The sequence below is a fragment of the Acanthopagrus latus genome, chromosome 20, assembly GCF_904848185.1.
Source record: "Acanthopagrus latus isolate v.2019 chromosome 20, fAcaLat1.1, whole genome shotgun sequence".
Taxonomy (NCBI): domain Eukaryota; kingdom Metazoa; phylum Chordata; class Actinopteri; order Spariformes; family Sparidae; genus Acanthopagrus; species Acanthopagrus latus.
In genome coordinates, this window is record NC_051058.1 from 22591475 (window position 1) to 22612151 (window position 20677).

At 43.4% G+C, this 20677-nt stretch overlaps 1 protein-coding gene across 5 annotated transcripts in view; it reads left to right on the forward strand.

Annotated features, from left to right (window-relative positions):
* aatkb (apoptosis-associated tyrosine kinase b) overlaps positions 1 to 20677 on the forward strand; it is a 48696-nt gene that overhangs the window by 3814 nt on the left and 24205 nt on the right. The window contains exons 1-4 of one of the 5 annotated variants that reach the window (XM_037081742.1): positions 16522 to 16785; positions 18750 to 19133; positions 19353 to 19439; positions 20371 to 20504. In XM_037081742.1, coding sequence (XP_036937637.1) covers positions 19379 to 19439; positions 20371 to 20504 — 195 coding nt within the window. In that variant the 5' untranslated portion in view covers positions 16522 to 16785; positions 18750 to 19133; positions 19353 to 19378. Of the gene's footprint in view, positions 1 to 16521; positions 16786 to 18749; positions 19134 to 19352; positions 19440 to 20046; positions 20167 to 20370; positions 20505 to 20677 lie in introns of those variants that run through there. The other 4 variants (XM_037081744.1, XM_037081745.1, XM_037081743.1 and 1 more) reach the window with 4 other exon arrangements.

The following is a 20677-nucleotide window of genomic DNA, read 5'->3' on the forward strand; positions in this document are numbered from 1 at the left end:
AGTGAGGCTGCTGCAGACGTGCCTCTGATTGCTAATAGCTTCTGCACTCTGAGAGATCTTGTTTGTGTGTGTGTGTGTGTGTGTGTGTGTGTATGTGTGTCTATAAGAATTCAGAACAATAATAGCTTCCGATGGTATAAAAACTATTTTTGTTGAGGGAAATAAACAGACTCCTACTCTTCCCTCCCACCTCAGTTCAAATTGTTTTCCAGCTGTTGTGATTTTGGTGAGTTCCTGTCGACCTCGGACGAATGAAAAAAGGAAATAGACCTCCTCATTATCCAGCGAAGGATCATACACACACACACACACACACACGAGCACAATCACACACTCCACTCTGATGCTTTAATGGCTTGATGGAACACAAAGACGCTATCAATGAATCGACGAGCTTGTACAACAGAGCAGTTCAGCACCATGCATCTGCCACTCAGCGTCTCTAAACTGCTGAGCATTATTGAATGTCTCCATTTAAACCTGATCGGGGATCAATATTTCTTGTGCTACTGAGTAGTTCTATATTGTGTTTGTGTAGACAGACAATATGTGTCATATACTGGAGATCAGAAATGGTTCTCGGATGTTAGTGGAAAATGCTAATCACAATTTCCCAGAAAGTTGACTTTTACAGACGGTTTATATTTTTCTGTCTTCTGTTTTATGTTTTGACGATGCTGCGCGATCAGTCTGGTTATAAAAAAAACACCTGGAACAGATCAGGAAAAGATCACATGTTGCCTTAAAATTCCTGTTTTGTTTTTGCCCTGATACCTTCTAAAAAATATCCAGTGGTGTCACGTTTGCAGATATTATGACGCCGTCTCAAACTGGCTTGGTAGCCTCTTTTTGTAACACTAACCGCTATCGTTCATCACAAATGTGTTTAAAAAAAAAACAATGCACTGGTTATTTTCAGTGTTTGCTGACAGTAGATCAGTTTGAAATCTTGCAGGGAGAAGTTGTGTACAGTCTGTGGAAGTAATGAGTCGGTCAGGAGCAGATACAGGGAGCTGGACGATGAAGAGCTCCAGGCAACTTCCCAGCGACGTAACCAACTCCTGTCACTGTCGCTGTGCATAGCTTGTTTTGCTCACCATGACTTCTTTGGCCTGTAGTTTAAAGTCACATTCACCATTACTACTGGTTGAAATCTTTGAGATTGCAACTTTAACATGCATCTCTATGAGGTTTTAGAATGCAGCCCTTGCGTAGAATGCCTTTTTTCCCCTGAACTACCCAGTCATTTTCAAACGGTACATATTTGGCAAATTGTGGATGTGATCTTTGTTTCACAAAATTCAAGCTTGCCTTTTATGTACCAGAAGCAGCAGTAAAACCCTGTGAGATGAATCCCTGATGATGATGCACTGCTAAAGTCTGAGTTTTATCACTGTTTGATATTGTTTTATGTCCTAATCCTCCTGTTGGTGTTTCTGATAGTTCAGCACAGTCAGAGAGTTTCAGGCGTTCTGCGGTTCTGATTGCCGATATAGGTGCTCTGCAGCCCTTGAGCAAGGTTTACCAACCTGCCACCTCCATCTTGTCTTGTTGTAGGCCTGACTAATGGGATGGATGATGCAGTGTGACATCAGTCACCTGTTCAGATTTCCTCTGCGCTGCTGTTCGGTCCCCACGTCTGCATCTCTGTCCCTGCATCTCCTGATGAGGGCAGAGACTTTCACAGTGGAGGTTGTGTTTCATCGGAGAGATTGTTATGTTGTTTACAAACTACATGGCAAGCGTAATGGGTATTTTGTCCTCCGAGGCAGCTGAAGTAGAGGAATAGGAAGGAATCTGAGTGAGTGCATTCTCACAGTTAAGCGTCTGTGTTGGTGTTTCAGCACTATGGAGAGCTCCCACCGCGAACACAAACTGGGCACCAGAAGAAGAAATGAGGCTATTTCAGCAAAAGTATTAAAGTATTTTCATCCATATTTTGTTACAAAGATATCCTGGAAGCACCCCCATTCACTGAGCTGTATATGTAGTATATAAAGAGTTAATAAATGGTTTTAAAGACACTGTAACGTGGCTGTGTTTACATCCATGTTTGTTAGCTGCAGTCTTCCTCTCCCTGATGTTTGCTGCTGCAGTGCTGCCTTTCTTGGCGCTTCACCAACTATCAATCAGCAAGATTCATGAGAAAATGTTGGCAGGAGTGTTTGTTGTGTAACCTTGTGCTCGTGCATTATATATATGTCCTCACAAATGTGCTAGTGGAGGAAGAGATAAAAGAGAAAAGCTGGAACAAACGCTACGCAGTGGTTATAATACTCTTGGGTCATCACCGAGAAGAAATTCAGATCCATCCCTCGCTCTCCATACTCGAGCCATACAGACCATCTTAGAAGTGGATGTGCAGCATCACACCAACGTCCATTTTTATAGTATGAATTAGAAAGTATCCCCCAACAATAAAACAATTTGCCCTCCAGATGAATTCATGTGAGCTAATATTTCTTTTATTACGTTGCCTGTCCATGTAATTACGAGTGTACTAAGGGAATAATTTCATTTCCTGCTTCCTTTTTAGCCTCTCAGTTGAGGCATTAATGACAAATTGATTTGCTCTGGAGCGATGCGCTGTTAGAGAGACGTCCAGTTATCATCTTTGCTCTGTTTGGTCTGTTTGCACAAGCGAGGCTGATCACTGGCCTCGAGGACGGGAGAGTCAACACATGAGTGGAGTCTTGCACTGACCGGCTGACTGGCTGCAAAGCATTAACTGATTCAATCGATACGCCACAATACTGACTTATTTTTTAAACTCTCCTCCTCTTTGGGTTTTGACATTATAAACTTTCTCCCCTCTCGTCTTTATATTCTCTGTTTCTCTCTTTCTAAACCTCTCTATATGTCTGTCCATCTCCATGTCTCTATGAACTGTGCCTGTGAGACCCTCCCAGTCCCTGCAGTATCACAGCACACTGTTAAGCTTGTGATTTAGACGGATTCATCGCTGGCTATGGAAGGCTGGCTGAGAAATGGGGCGACTGGCTCAGACTCCAAGTGTGGCCCGATGAAGAGAGAGAAAAAGAGACGAGGGTGGAGAAGAAGAGGGAATAGAGTCGGTGGAGGGATAAGAGTGAACTGGTATGGACTCCAAAAAAAAAAAAGAAAAAGATCTGGAGCTCTTCATTCAGGCAACAACATGGAGGCATTATCACCAAACATCAGCTGAGCTGCGAGAGCTTCAACCACACATCAGCTCACGTTAACATCCACATGTCAAACTGCTTTAGGCACTTCTAAGTTGATTCATGGCCTATTTACCAACCTTCTGTCTTTTCTGTAGATCTGTAGAAATGTCACAACTCACCAGAAGGACTTTAATTTATAATGTGGAGCGATGCCACTCTGAAGCCGCTCATTTACATCATGAAGACAAAGATTCTTCAACTAAAGAAATATCGTTAATGCTATTTGCTGCATTGACTGTATTTACACGTATATCAATTAAATATTACTGAAGATCAAATTATTTTCTAACCACAAAGACATGACAAACGTGTGCAGCCTGAGAGACAGAACCAGGAGCAAATCTCTTTCAGCACCATTTAACTTAAATGAACACTGATAACTGAGGGTGACTTGAATGAGTTTCTCAACATTTTTATTAACTCAGAACTTTATTCATCTTGATTTTGGCCACTGTGCAGGTAGAAGATATTTAAGTGAGTCAGTGGTTGTTATTGTTGTGTTGTGTTCGGCACCGTCGGCACTCGTCTGCTACCATCAGCAGCGTTCTGGGCAACTGAGGATGTTTAATCCATGATGTGGCGTGTTGATGGTGGCCTAATGGTTAGGGACGTGAGCTTGTCACTGGTTCAAATCCCTGGACCAGCAGGATACATGTGGGTGGGTAAAGTGAAAGGCATCGCTGCCCCTCCCTCATTACCACCACTGAGGTGCCCTTGAGCAAGGGCCTTAACCCCGACTGCTCCAGTACAGTGAGCTTAGTACCTGATCTGCTGGCCGTCGAGCTGCTTCCAGGTGTGAATGTGTTACTGTGTGAAAGTGATCAGGGTGTTCCTGGAGAAGGGAGCGCTGTGCTCAGTGAATCCTCTCTGAATAAAACAGGTTTGAGAAGCGTCTGTGATAACGGCTGTTCAGCTTTTTACATCCTGCTTCATCTGTGACGTCTGTTGGGTGTGTCTGGGCCCTAAATCAAACTGGAGCTGTAAAAATGGAGGTGGGATTTTGTCTCCCATCCCATGTGGAAACTATGCATCTGCTCACTCTGTAATTTTTCTGCCCTGTCGCTCATGAGATGGGATTTTGTTTGGAACGCTGATTTGAGCACCGCAGTGACATGAAACTCAGCTGTCGTATAACAGACTTTAGAAGAAGGCTTCTACTGAATATTATATTTTTTTCAGCAACATTATTGTCCAACAGTTTGTCAGGACAAAATGTTTAAAAATGGATTCCATGCCCATAAATCCGTTTGATGAACATCCTAAGAATCCAGTAAATGCACAACTGCATTAGTCCCCCCAAAGCTGAGGTACAGATGCATGAAATATATAAAGTATATTAAAACAGATCTTAAGTAGGTCAAATCTAATGTCTCCAAAATAGTTGGAAGTTATTTGAAATCCCACTTTCCTCACGTCTAACTGTGTAAAATCCCTGATGGATGAGCGACGAGCTTTAAACTCCACATCTGTCAGGTAACTGAACCTGATGTATTTGTCACATACGGCAACATGGAATATTTCTGTCCTTTTGTCGTAGCTGATGTTACATCTGCGTGGCGGTTGACCTGTGAGGTCAGCGCCAGCGACCGCCCACTCGCTCAGCTGATAAGCCGCCATATGCGCCAGTAGCTCCCTCAGAGCGTCTCCATGGCAACGCAACTCACAGAATCAGTCCTGTCATTCATCACAGGTTAATTCAGCCTTATGGAAGTCTTTGAACCATCAAGGTCTGAGTGAGTGAAAAAATCTCCCTCTCATCTCTCTCTCTCTCTCTGCTCGCCCGCTCTCTCCATCATAATTTGCACGTGAGCAGGCAGACGCCACACGTGAAGCCGGCGCAGCTGGAGGAGTTTGTTTTTTGTGTTGTGATGGGAGATATACTCATACCTCAGCGCGTGTGTGTGTGTGTGTGTGTGTGTGTGTGTGTGTGTGTGTGCATGTGTGTGTGTGTGTGTGTGTGTGTGTGTGTGTGTGTGCATGTGTGTGTGTCAGGTGCCTTCACTGGTGATCATGTGAGTGTGTGAATGTGTTTCTGTGTGCACATTTATATGTATATAAATTCTCTTGGTATGAGATGAGAAAGGACAGCATCCATGTAGTTCGTGTGTGGGTGGACGTGTGAGTGTTTGCACGCTGTGTGACAGGATTTGCTCCACTTTCTAGTTCTGGCCGTTTCCCTCGCCTCTTCTCGGTCACAGATGAGCTCATCCAATATTTAGAACATCAGTCACCCCGGCCTGGATCAGCGTTCCCTGATCACAGCCAGTCGAGTCCCACACGGCCAGAGCCGGACTAACATCCTCCAGATACACACACACACACGCACACGCACACTCAATTTGCAATTTCAATTTTTTAGTAGGGCGAGTAAATACCAGCTGTCAGTATGTAACTTAACATTATCTGGGTGTGACTCTTGTACTGTGAATCTCTTTCTGTGTGAAAGTACATGTTGATTCCCAGCTCAGACTTACAGGTTCCAGTTGAAGTATTACACAGTGTCTTAACTTAATCTACAGAACATATACATATAAACATACACACACTTTTTGTGATGCTGTCTGTGTCCACAAATCCATTTTTGTGTCTGAGCTTCAGCAAAAACTTTTGAAAAATGTGTCATTGATTGCCCTCAAGACATCATGTGTCATTAACATTCATCTACATGGGGAGAGATTGCAACTCAAAATAAGGACTTAACATTTTGTGGGGGAATGTTTTTCAGGCAATGACGGCAAATTAAATGTCATCTTGATAGTGTGAAGAGGGGAGGGAGCTGCGTGTTATCACTGCTTGCTCTACCTACAGGCTGTAAACAGCAACTGAAGTGTGCTGTTGGATTTTTCTGGGGGTTTTTTTCTTTCAGGGAAGAAAAAGAGACATTTTAGGTTCTGTTTATGTTTTTGTTTGTCTGTCCTGTTGGTCACCTGGCTGAAAGTCCAATATTTACTCCCTGTATATCTGTTTTTATTGAGAGAAAACTTGCTGCTAAATGCCTCACTGTGTTCGCCAGCCGGTCTTTTACTTTGTCGGTCTGGTGTTTGGTGCTGAGCAGGTAGCATACAGCAGATTTATCAAAGCTTTTTCACTGAAGACAGCTGCCAGCCGAGGCTTGAATTGAATTTGATGAGAGCACTGCGAAGGAAGTGAAACAGTCAATTTGTAGGTTGTAAAAAACACAAAAACACAGTGCTGAAAGAAGATAAATTGCGCCATAGAGCAAAATCTGTGGGTACTTTGAGCTGCTTATGACAAAGTCTCAGTTTAATACTGACGCTTCAATATGAACCTACATAAGCAATTAAGACCATCCGGGTCGAATGAGTTAGAAGATGAACACTCTCTTCATGGTGGAGGGCCGAGGCTGAATCGTGGAGTCTCGCAGCCTGAAGAAAGAAGCTGCTCGGTCCATACGGGCCGCCAGAATCTACCAAAAATGAAAGTTCCTTGTAGGTAGCTTTAATTAAGAAAGATTGATTAGTGCAGCTTTGCAGTTTTTTAGCCAGAGATTTGTTCCAGTGTTCACTAGGATGTAGCAGGACTCAATAAGGAGAATGTGTTCTCATGTGGGAGAGCATCTCACGTGCTACGACTCTGAACTAGTGAGCACTGGCCCAGTTCAAACACTGGTTATAGAAACTGGTTATGTAAGAAACCAATTAGGCCTGTGAACAGTGAACTTAGAAATAAATCCTTCAGCATGTGTATCCTCTCTGCTGTTACGCTCATAGGATATACATTTAGTCTGTTTGTACTGAGACATTCATGCGAGGAGCTTCATGTAAGATTTAACATTTCTGCTCCGCCTGAGTCTGAATCCAGATCATCTCAGTTATATAAAGCACCTCCATCACGTGGTGGCTGTACAGATTCTTGTTCCAATTCTGAACAGGTAGTACAACATTTGGGTTTCATTTCCTGCTAAAAGCACTTCAAATACATAATGTTCACGGCCATAAAGCCATTTCACATCCAGCAGCACATTTAAACGACGCAGCCTGATACACTAAAAGTGTCTCCATGGCAACCGTGGTTGAAACTGGTGCATAACGGGGGGGGGGGGGGGGCCCTTTTCAGAGGGTGCGCTCGCTGTGATCACGCATAATCACGGCGGACACATATCACAAACCTGGCCGGCATCTCCCATTAATACTTGAAAAGATGCTACGTTCTGTGAAGAGACGCTCCGCAGCTCCTCTGTGTTCTTCACACAGCGCTGGCCTTTTAAAGTGAAGCGATCTTGATTAGTTAAAAGCTGCTTTTATGCAAATGTCCAAGGTAGAAATGGGAAAATGCCACCACATACGAGCAGATCCGGTAGGTCAGAATACACAGAAGTCTGTCTTTTGCCATCTGCAGTAATGACTGTCGTTAAAATCTTTGAAATTCAAATGAACTGACTTCATCCAGAATTGCAGTTGACTTCCGTCAGCGTCTCATTTTCCAGACAGGAAAAGCCTCATCTCATTCATTTGTGTTATCGACACGCGGCGGCCTCAGACTCATCTGAGCTTCCTTCTTTATTTCTGCTACAGCGATAAAAACACTGCAGACACTCTGAAATCTGCCAAAATCCACCTGCCGTCATGCTCCTTTGTTTTGTATCATCATACCTTAGCAAACAGGTCTTTCACTCTTTGTTTGTCTTCTTACATTTTGTGTTATCACATATGGTAATGTTACTCTATAAATATTAAATAGTCATAGCTCGCTGTTTTCATTTTCTTATGGAGCGGATCAGTTTCCTGCTGCAAAGAGACACTGATCACAGTAAACAAGGTTGTGTCGCGGTAGAGACGCTCAATAGGAAAAAGCAGGACGAAGAACATGGAGCCGCTTACGTGCGAGTGTCGCTCCAAGTCAGATGTCAGATATGTTTTATGGTAATGTGGGTTTGCTGCTGCAGCAGTACTTGGTCTGGGATGAGCAGTCGCTTATAATGGCTTCTTTTAGCTAGTGTTTTGACTGAGAATGTGTCACCGACATTACTGAGTCAAGTTTTCTGACTTTATCACTCTTCCCTACATGCGTGCTGTTGTTACACAAATTATAGCATGTGCCAGCTAAACATTTATCAGACATGTACAGTTACATATTCATGCATTCATCATATGTTTATGTTTATACTTATTATTTTATTAAACCAACTGCTGAGGGAAGAATCAGGCTCCTCAGCTGCTAAATGCTCCACTGTGTTCACCAGCTAGTCTCTAATGCATTAATAATTTGAATAAACAATAGTTAATACTAAAAATGCAGCCTTTATACAACATAAGTAATTTATGGTGACATATTCTTATAATTACATAACACTTCCTTATTTCAGCCGTAACCTTTGAGCTTTAACATGAATCAACTTGCACGTTGACATATAACGCTAATTATGTGTGTGTTTCCTCTGTATGTTGAGTGTGTCCTAACTGATGCTCCTGTGAGGTGTGTGTGTGTGTGTGTGTGTGTGTGTGTGTGTGTGTGTGTGTGTGTGTGTGTGTGTGTGTGTGTGTGTGTGTGTGTGTGTAATTGGCCCTACATGGCATCTGTGAAGCGATGTCACATCTGAGCGCGTGCAGACAGCGCCAGCGGGGACGGAGGGCAGGAAGAAGAGATTCATTCTGCTCCAGTGGTCTTTCTCTCTTCCTTCTGTGTGAGATCCATCCACATGTAGACAGACGCAGGGACGGCAGGAGAAACAGAAAGAGAAGCAGAAAAAAAAAATCTGAGTGAGCGTAGAAAAAGAAACAGGTAACAGTTTTTGAGATGTGCAGACAGCTCCCTGGGGGAAAAAGTGAGGCAAAAGGAGGGAAAGTGAGATTTAGGACATAGACGGAGGACTAGAGGAGCTAATGAACATGGTGGAATAAGTGAAACCATGCTCCACACTCTGTGGTGTGTTTATATTTTCTCTGCTCCATTGATTCTCCCTGACTGAGATGATTCATCCACATAAGAGCCACAAACAGCGGGACGTGTTCATGCTCTGCTCTCATGCTCTCTGAGGTTCACTCAGGTGAAACAGTTAATGTTCCTGCGTGCTTCCAATTTTCCTTTGTGTCCTCCTGCAATTTGTCAGACGTTTCTTTTCACTATACAAGAACCTGCGCATGCATACAAAATGGCTCTACATCTACATGGAGGCTTATTTTGTTTTAATGCTTCGCTGGTTGCAGTGAAGCTGTGCCACTCATGAGCTACACGCTCCAGATACCCATAATCCTTTGCTTCTGTGCTGCTCTCTGCACTACAAGAACTTGATAAATGCCAGGCTTTCACTACGTGTCACTCTGAATAATAATATCCAGTTAACATCCTGACAAACACTCAACACATTGCGTCAGTTCACTGAATATTTATTTAATGACAGGTTCAAGATCTAAATGATTCATATGTGTGTGTGTCTTTTTTCTCCCACACTGACAAATATGATGTTAATTATAGGCCCACTACAAAATGGAAAGGAAATCGTGGATTAGTACCAAGATTGTATTTTATAAATGTCACAGAAGCACTAAATTCATAATGTGTTTTATGAACAATTCTTATAATTTAATAATGACAGTAATAAAGATTATACCTGCTCAGCATCAGCATGTTATTATTGTCCTTGAGAGCACTTTAGCATGCTGATATCTGCATTAAAGAATGACTGCGGCCTCTCAGTCTTAATTCATTATTAGTTAAATGGAGAGTGAATACAGGACTTACATCAACCTGTTGGAGGAAAACGTGTCCTGTGCTGATTGGATATTTCAGCCTGTGAGATCTTTCTCACCCGGTAGAAAATCAGTCAGTGCAGGTTTTCTGTTTCTGTTTTTCTGTTAATGGTTATGTTCTGAGGTCTGAAAAGGAAAAGATGTTTCCCTCTGATGAGTTCTGGCTGTCCTGCCTCAGCTGCGGACGGATAGCTTTACTAGCTGCTAAAGCGACTGCTAAATCTTGCTAACTAGCAGCCTCCCAGTGAACATCTCTGGACCAGAGCCTTCAAGAGCGAAGGTTACAGTACCGAGGTAATTTCCCTGATGGACAGGTGCTGGTTGCTTTGGTGCAAAATGTTGCTGCCTTGATGTAGTTAGCTCAGTTAGCTGTGCAGCTAAGTTAGCGACCCTGTTTCCCTCAGCTAAGATGTGCCAGGAGCCAAACCCGTCAAGAAAACTACCTTGGTACTGTGCGTCCTGTCATCAAGCTGGCCTCCATCTTCTGAGGCTGCGTTGTTCCATATCAATCCGTCCATGTTGAAGTCTAGCTGCTGATCTGGGCTGAGTCAACACACCACTAGCTCCACAGCAGGGAGTGTAACGACCGTTCGGCACCACTGACTGCTGTAAAACCCCCAATCAATATCTGTTATCTATAGCTACCTGTCTTTAAAGGAAACGGTAAATATGCTGAAGCAAATCCGCCAAGTTAAACATGAATCATCCAATAACTAATCATCACTTTCTCTTTATTTTTATTTTTTAAATTATCATACCAAGTAGCATCATGAGTTGTAGATCCTGTATTAGTTTGTGATAATCCATTATTTACCTGAAGTAATGAAACATCCTAAACTGAGGAGGCTTAGTTCAACATTTGTGCATGAATGTCACAGAGACAAATTCTCCAAAACATTTAAATCATCACATTTAGAGCTACATTTACATCGACACTGACATCCCGCGCAGCCACTTGATCTCTCCTCACCTCCACCTCCTCTCCTCACAGCGGGCCGCCTGTTTCTCCTCTCTGTGACAAAGCAAACCCACAGAGAACAACACAACTGCTGTTAATCCCCACGCACAGCGAGAGCACCGAGCTGTTTTCAGTACAAGAAAAAAACCCACGCAAACGCATGCAGAAAATCCCAGCATCCCCCAGGGACGCCGGTGATGTCACATTAAGATGCAGTGAAAAGAGCAGCGAGGACGAAGCAAACAAACAAAGGAGTGACATTCATATTTGTTGTGCTGGGAGGTCAGTGGGAGGGATGTTAGCTGCACCGCTGGTTCTCTCAGTGTTGTGACCTTTAACAGATCACACACACATGTAGCCATACACACACACACACACACACACACACACACACACACATATTTTTTAGCTGAATGCCACAGCTGGTAGGTGAGTGGATGAGTAAGAACCATTTATCTGTCTCACTATGGATCCTCTTTGAGTGTTTTAGATGCTGAAATCAGGAGGAAAAGTCACTGAGCAGTGATGACAAGATGTTAAACTGATGGATACAGCTTGAACTTATTTCTTAAAGGTCTGATAAGTAGGATTAACTGGGGATCTATTGATAGACATGGAACTATTATACCCATAATTATGCTTTCATTAGTTTATAATCACCTGAAACTAAGAAGTGTTGCAGGTTTTTTAAATTTAGACTGAGCCTTTTATACATAAGAGGAGGCGGTTCTCTTTAACAGAGTCTGCCACATTTCACCACCATGTTTCTACAGTAGCTGCAACCAACAAACAGTTTTTTTTTTTAGTATTTTTAGCAGCCGCTGTAGGGAACGGTGTGATGGTGTGTGTTCGCCCCCGGATGGAAAAAAGGAAGGGAGGAAAGGAGGAAAGACAGACAGAATGAGGATGGAAAAAAAGAGGATTGAAAAGAGAGATATGGAAAGAAAATAGGGAGAGTGAAAGAAGGAAAAGAAAGGACATTGATATTGAATGTTAAATCTGTGTCAACAAGAAACTCCAACCATCAGATAACCATCGCGGAGGGATTGTTGACTGACAGTACTCGAGTAAATATATTTAGCCGTGTTCCACTTCTGGAAGTCCTGCTGATATGCCCGTCAGGTCCTCCAGGGAGCTGTGTGCTGAATAAACCCGACGAGGTTGAGGTGTTTCTGGCCATTGTGTTGTCTGGGGAGGGAAGTGAGAGCCTCAGGTGGGAGCTGCAGGAAAACAGACAGATGAGGCTCCACTCAGCATACTGAAGTGTAGCGCTGCCACAGCAGGCCAGAGAATATCAGGCACACAACACATCCACGCACTTGTTCACACTGAAATAAACACACTCCTGACAGAAGTGCAGACGCAGGTGATCCACAGAACTCCTCTCTTATTTGTACGAGGTTGCTGAACAGAGATAATATGGCCGCTCCGGGGGAGATGTGTTTCATGGTTAGTTGCTCCGAGTTACAGCTTCCTGTGTAATTAGGTTACAGTACGTGGGCTGCCTGCTTATATGGAAGGAAGGTAGACCCGACTCCCACATGATATGAATAGCTAATCCTTCAAATGCTTTGTGTGACAGGTCCAATCGCTATAATGTCTTAATGTTCTGTAACACCGCTGGATGATCTCACATTGTGCTGCAGGATGAATGACACTGAAAGGTTTCGGGAGGGGAAGTGGAGGGTATCGAATTCCAACACAGGAAGCTGTGACGTGTTGGGGATGCACAGAGGTGAATATGGCAGCACATCTTACTAAAAATACATTGGACTGGATAATTCACTTTACTGGATAATCTACTTTTTAAGGCCCCCCAGCACACAGGTATTGAAGCATACGAGATAAACTATCTTACATCATTTCCACATTAAATTCCCTCTCAAATATGCACATTTTATGCACATCTGCACGCCTCTCAAAATCAGATTTTTAACATGCACAGAGAAAATGTACACTTTGAGTAATAAATATAACAAAAATGTGAAAATGCAAATACATTCTACACAGTGAAGCTCAAACATTCCAGTGTAGGAACAAACAAAACAGTTTGGACGAGGAGGTGGACACTCTAACTCATCAGTGGTGATTTCCTGTGTTTCCCTGAATCTCAACAACTCAAAAACAATGGCTCTGAAATGTGGGTTGTGTATGTAGGTGGAAAATGATGGTGTAGTTGTGTGTGTGAGAGCAAATCCAGCATCACAAAACAGCACTTGAATGTTACATTACATTCAGCTCTGTTTCTGTTTTCTCCTCTGCATTTAAATACTGCATCCAAAAATCCTGCTGTGCTATTTAGAGGAGAAACACCTCATAAACTCTGCGTGTAGCTCGTAACTAAGCTTACAAAACCAGCTTCTTTAATAACACTGCAGATTCTCCACACAGGAGAGTTATTCAGCCGTTGCCTCCTTGTTTTTACGGAAAAAAAAAAAAAAATCACAAATACCTAAATACGAGCGGGAGCAAGAGTGTAGGAGGTTAATATCCTCTCTGGTGTCAGGGGCAAGTTGTTCTTTGTCTTGGCACGGCGCCGGTGAGCGTTAGGAGGGCATTTGAATTAGTCTCAACAGGCTTTGGGGGGGAAGCAGTCGCCATGGAAACCGGGCGAGTTTTTTACAGCCTGTTCTTGAGTCAGAAGCGTCGGCAGCTGTCCGCTAACATTTGGTCGTGTTTACATTCAGATCCCCGATGACAAACGAAAAAAAAAAAGCATCAACTGTCTGTCTGTCTGTCTGTCTGTCTGTCTGTCTGAAGAAACGACCAGCAGGATGATCTCTGTGTCATACATGTGTGGTGCAGCAGATGTACAGCAGATTGGCCCCTAACACAGATCGTCCATGACCAGATCATCAGCGTCATGCGGTTCACATGTGTTTGGCCCATATGGGCTTGTTTAACCATCTCTAACCCTCCCTCCACCCATCTGTTTCCCCCCCTCGTCATCATCATCTTCTTCTACCTCTCCTCTGTTGTTGTTGCTTTTTCTAACTGATGAGTCTTCCTGTCGTCATCCTCTCTCTCTCTCTCTCCCTCTCTCTCGGTCAGAGCCTGGTAGAGGCGTGGTGTCAGCAGTACTGTAGCAGAGGACAGAGTGGGGGAACAATCATTTATTTTACCACCGCCAGCAATTTTGATACGGTGTCTCAGTTGGCTGTGAGCGAAGACGCTTTGTCTCTGTCACCGCTTTGGCACGCAGACGCACTCCTGCATATCTCACAGTGAGAAGCATCTATTGATTGTAACTCCTGACCCTAATCGCTGCCCGCTCCAGCAGAGTCTGAGGTCACGATTGTGATCTCTGCTGCCATTTACGAAGGTAAAACGGGTCTAATGTGCATTGAATTAATCACTTTATGGAGTAAGAGAAACCCCACATCTTTCATGACATAATTCATTTCTACTTAAATATCCTGTCTCCTAATATAAAAGACTGGGTTTCTGATATAGGACTGTGAGCTTCTATTAAAAGATGATTAAGGCATTTTGATTTTTAAAGGGACATTCATCATGATTGGGTTGTAATTTGTTTAACAATTTATGATTAAGACGTGGCATCTTTCCTTTCCGAGCATAGACCCAGGTTTAGTTCTGCACTATTATTGTGGTTGGAACTTATAAGATTTTATAAATGTGATTTTCATTTTTGAAATATAGCAGAAGACGCTTAGCCTCAGCTTGGTGTAAAATGACAGAATCTGCACATGCGGCAAGTTAAGTCCATTTATTTCTATTCGTGTTATGTTATGGATTAGATTCTGTGTTTTATGGTTGTTATTATGACCCCAAAAGAGCTTTGATGTTGTAAAGAAATGACCAAATAACCTAATTCCAAATGTCAAACCACTTTTCCCAAGCAGACACTTTAACATGCACACATATCAGGTTGTGTAGAATCGCTCAGTCGTTTCAGGCCGCTCACATCACTCACCTGGCTGTTTGCGCTCTGACACCTGCCTCTCAGCATTATCCTGAGAGCTGAACATGTTACTGCTGAGCCTGATGCAGCTTGCAGGGGAGATCCTCAATATTCACTGTCACACCGTGAATGTGTTTGGCAGAGATTACAGGCATTTTTTTTTTTTTTTACAGGGATTTAGCATGATTCATAAAGATTATCAGTTTGGGAATGCCTGGTGTTATTCAAGAAATACATGCAGAATGGTTCAGTTTGAATAAATGATGCTAACAGTAAGAGAGAGGGTTGATATATGTGTGTAGGATGGTGACCTTTACAAGATGCTATTGGTCACATGGATCATAATTGCTGATATTAAAACCAGAACTTGAGAGGAGACTGCTAAAGAAACAGGAGCCCAGTGAATTTCTGATAGGTGTTGAAACGGTCATCGTTATGTAATGAATATCTTTATCTCTGACCTCTTCTCTCTCTGCGTCTTTCATCCTTAACTGGGATCACAGTGTAGACTCTCTGCCCTGGCCAGTGTCCAGCCCTTCAGGTGCTTTCACCTTTGTCTCCGATGAGCTTTAGATAATTTAGCTGTAGCACGGGGACGGTAACCAGGGCCGATGATAAGTGAAGGGCGCACTTCCTGCTGACTCCCCTGAGCTGGATGTGAGCAGCGGGCACAGGAAGAGATCCGAGGCAGCGCTGTAACTCTCCACGCTCAGACCGGAAGGTGTGAATCTTCTGGATCGCAGCTGCAGCATAAAACTGGGCATTCCTCGCTCTTTAGTGGACAGTTGGGTTATATGTATGAAGCTGAAATGCATATAGTCTAATCACTGATACCTGAAACAGAAATAAAGTTTTTATGCAGTTAACAGCTGCTCAGGTAATGTCACAATGCTCTGCCACATTTGGGCTGATAGTGAGGACATTCTGCTGACAGGGTTAAGAGTCTGGACTCTTCTCAGTCTGTCAGCTCTGATTTAAATGTCCCACGCTTTTAGTCTCTCTGACAAGCGAAGGCATTGTGACTCCTACCTTAACTGTACTGCTGGGGCTCAGTTCAGACAGCTCAGTTACTCATTGTTTGCACTGACAAGCGTGGAAGAAAATACAGACCCACAGCCTGTCAGGGACTGAGGCAGCTGAGCTAGCACTAACCCTAACCCTGCTTTTCTGTAGGTCTCAGGTCTGTGTGGCTGTAAGTCTGATACCCAACTAGATGCAAGTGGACTCACATTTGATAACATGTGTCCTAATCATGGCAGGACAAAACTCATTAGGCTCTTCTGTGGTTATGTGTTGCTACTCTTGGCTGCATCACATTTTGGTTCCACCCATCAGTTTTCAGGCGGTTATATCTGTGTCTTTGGATCAGGTACAACATTTTGTCGACGTGTAGCAGATTGTTGTTGTCCCTCAGGGCCCCGACACACAAAACCGATGGTCACTAATTTCTGTCTTAGATGATGATGGAAACGATCTGATTGCCTTCATTTAATCTGTTAATCGTGGTTTGATTTCACTCTAATGTGATAAAGATAAATATGATTAGCTCAACATTAAGACTGAACGTGAGGGGCACCTGTAGTTACATTATATCTCGTTTCTATGATCAGGACAACCATGTATGTTTTGTGTAGAGTTGCATGCTGGGACTTTTTCTTGGACTGGTGCAGTCAGTTCCTGGAATCTTGTCGTCAATATGAGGTTGCCTGGCAACCGGTGGAGGCTAACTTAAGCTAAGCTAATTGCCTGCTGACTCTAGCTTCATATTCAGTGTACAGATGTGGCCGTGGATCTACTGTAACTGCTGTAGTCTCATTCAGTCTACAGGGCGAGCAGTATTCTAAGTTCACAGGCTGTGGTGATGTAGGCTGTTGTACTGCTGAAGGTTTATGGATTCAATCTGGAAATCAGGATGAAGCTGGCAGTCAGTGTTCACAGATGCTGCAGCCGGCTGATTTTGGAGCTCCATCTCTGTAGAGGCAGACCAAACACGTGAGCTTGTCAGATAGACTCAGCTTTTACTCGAACACTCTGCAGTTTCTGCTTCTGTCTGCCCTCGGTTAGACTTCGAGCTGCTGCTCTTCAACTTGCTGACTTTCTGTGTTGAGTGCTGAGGAGATTCTCCTGGGGGAGACGCTGCAGAGTACACAGCTCTTCAACCTCCTCTTCTATCTCAGATCCTTTCTTCTCTGCTCTCGTCTCCTCATGCCCGCTCCCTTTTCATCATTTAGTCATCAGGATGTGCTTCAGCTCTCTGCCTCGGGAGGCTAAAAATGGCTACCACCTCTGAGCTGAGAGCTGTTCGGTATCCAAGCTGCTAGCATCGAGTAGTAAGAGAAGAGAGGAAAAAAAATGCAGATGCTCAGAAATTCCATCCACCTTCCCGTTTTTCACTCTAAATTGGGTCTTTGTGTTTTGTGCTTTTGAGTGTACTTAATGAAGCTCTCAGGAGGAGAACTGTCCCTGTGAACTGAATGACCTTTAAACGGGAAACATTTGTCTCTTTAGGTCTGAGCTCATTACGGCTAACAAGAGGGAGAATCCTCTCTATTTCATTAAGATTAGCAGTCGATGGCATTGATTTTTACACAGCGAGGGAAGAAAACACAACAACAAGGTTTTGTGTGTTTGTGGGGGAGTCCAACCCACCTCAGCTAGTCACAACCAGGGTATTATTGCCTCCTGATTAATAATATAGTTGTACAATTGCTGAGTGGCCACTTTGGACTTGTGTGGCAGCTTCACATTACTGCAGCAACAAATTTAAATGATCTTTCTCTTTCCTTCCCGTCTCTCTTCCTTTTGCCAACTTACTACAACTGCTGCACTAAGCTGTTTTCTGCACCTGTCGACACTAGAACTCCCCTGGTGCTCCCCTGGAAAAAGCTCAGGCATAAGATTAGATTTTATTTCCCTTCTTTCTTCAGAATTCTCTTGTTCTCCAGCACCGACTCTCTCCTCAGCAACTCACTGACTCTCAGGTGGAGACAGAAGACAATCTGATGTATGACACTACTTGTTAGTGGGAGCAGTTCATTTGTTGGCTTATGTCTAATTATTGTATGATTTAGAAATGTAAATAGATTGATCAGAGATTCGTACCCATTGTCATTCACCCAGGACAATATTTACAGTCATGTTGATGGTTTCTGATGTGAGGTTACTGAAGCATCCGGGTGTGGCAGGCAGAGAGTTTTGCATCTGCTCATAATAATAATGTGCACGTGCCTCAGCTGGGCTTCAGCGCCCTGTTTTCATCTCGGCTGCATGTGGACCTGAGTGCGTTCGTCAAATATTAATCCCGAGCTGCATCTCCAGTCACACTCTCTCACTTGTGCTGCGGGCGGAGATGGGATTTGTTCGCGAGGGATATTTAAATAAACCACAACAGATTCGGAATATGTCTCACCTCTCTGTAATCGCCCCCCTGACAAATGAAGTAATTAAATCTGATTCGTCTTGTATAGCCTTTCAGAGCACTAAACAGTTATTGGCTGATTTAGCAAGCTGGCATTTCCCACCTCTTCCTCCCACTCTGCTTCATGTGGCATCTTATTGCAGTTTTTTTTATGGACACTGTTTCTGGACCGCTGGTTTTATTTAGCCCCGTTTGAGTGTAACACTCAGTGAAATTCAAACAAGGACTCTATGTTCCACAAACCCTGGGCTGGCCAGCTAATCCTGTATTTAACTGTTAAATTTGCATGTTTTTTTTAATATTCTCCTCTCTTCCTACACTCTGCCAGAAGGCCTCCCGAACAACAGTGTTTGCACTCTGTCCAATTACACTAAGAGCCTAATACTCAGTCCGAGCCAGTCGCAAAGCTTTCAGAGGATCAGCACAAACTGGCAGCAGAACTGACTCTCACTGCTCTGTTTATAATGTATATGTATGTGTGTGTGTGTGTGTGTGTGTGTGTGTGTGTGTGTGTGTCTGTGTGTGTGTGTGTCTGCAGAGCTGGGTGGCACTGTTGTTGGCAGGAACGAGGGTGAGAGATTTACAGCTGAAGGCAATCCTGCATGGCTGTCCATCCGTCCAATCTGTTACCATGGTAACCGTAGCATTTCAGAAGCCGCCGCAAAATGAGAAAAAATAAATCATCCACTGCTCAAAAAAATGCCCCCCTCCTCCCCTTAAAATTGGGAACAAGATATTATTTATAAGATTGGGACGGCATGCAAACTCAAACCATCAAAGCCTGAAAAATCGGTGTCACTGATACAGAATGATGCTCCGAACAGAAGAACGGGAGCGAAGCAGAGCCGGAGGAAATTCAGTAACTCAGCAGAGAAATCCACACTGTTGAGCTCCAGAGGCAGAAGCAGAGTGTGTAAACACTGTAAGTAAACTACATGAATATTTTAGCGTTATTATAATTGCACAACACTTTTAATTAAATCCCCCAAATTCTCGTTTTGCAGATAAAGCAAACTGAATAAAAAAAACAATGCATTTAGGACACATGGGAGGTGTTTGTCATATCGCTCAACACATGAGGTACCGAAGTGCCCCTCAGGGTCTCCTCACTGCTGTATGTTACTGTTCGTCTGTATTACAGAGAGTTCAACACAGGCGCCAAGATAAATGTTGCAAGTGCACCTTTCTGCAACGCACACTGGGGATACGGTGCTTCTGCTCTGGTTAGGTGAGGGGGTTTGGAAAATATCACATGTATAAAAACACCAAAGAAGAACTTGAGGGGCAGGTTGGTGTTAGTGGGCTGGAGGTTACTTGTTGCACAGCTGTGTGGCTGAAAACAGTAATTGCTACATCTAAAATTACGACTCCAGTCGGGGAGATTGTGTTGCTGCATGTCAGCCTTGTTGCTTTCTCTCTGTGTTTCCTTTCTGTTTTCTGTCTTCTGTTGTTGAGAAATGGGGTCAGAAATGCTTAAAGGAAAGGAAACAGACACTTTCCGCTAAATTTATATTCTTTTCTGAGTGTTTACTTGGTGTTTATTTGTCACTCACTGTGAGAATCTGATTCTGGAGTCAATACTCTTAAACTCTGAACCCATATAGTGATATATAGCCAAGATATTTGACCTGGTGGAAGACATGACCAACAGGGTCACTTAAATAATAACAGAATCTGAGTGCTTATCGCTTTTTTTTTTTTTTTTTTAAACAATTAGTGCAAAAGATAAGCCTGTGCTACCAGGTGAAGGTGATGAATCAATGTGCATTTGTAGCCGGCTTCTCTGAGCCGAGCAGAGGTGTAATGGTGCTGTTGTTGTTGTTGTTGTGTGCCAGATGAATCCTACAGGACTATAATGTTTCAGAGCATTTCATTTTGAGCAAAAACAGGATGGGAGGCTATAAATCAGGCAATGTGAACATCCCTAAATGGAAACAGAACCACCTGAGAAAGCAGTGAGTTCATGAGATTCTGTATAAAACATTTCAAATGATGAAATGTAAAAGTCAACTTGTGTTTTGGAGTAAATTACGTTCCTCTTTTTCATTGTTGCAACCTAATTTCTCTTGTTGCACATGCTTTGATATGCATTCAATCATTTTACTGTTGATGCCTCAGCTGATATTCTGACTGTCTGTTACTCTGGATGTGTCCTGCAGATGGCGCTCCGCTGAGTGATCTGTCCTGGTCGTCGTCCCTGGCTGTGGTGGCCATCTCCTTCTCGGGCCTCTTCACCTTCGCCTTCCTCATGCTGGCGTGCCTCTGCTGCAAGAAGGGCAAAACTGGCTTCAAGGTGGGCAGATTGCCACTTCTCATCAACTTCCACCTGAAACATTAAAAAAAACAACATGAGGCATGAAGACAAACTGAAACACACACACACACATTAAATCATACGAAGTTTTAATGAAGTCTGGCATGGAGATGTGCACTCGGCCTGTCTTTGCCCGTGAGCGTTGCTGCTAA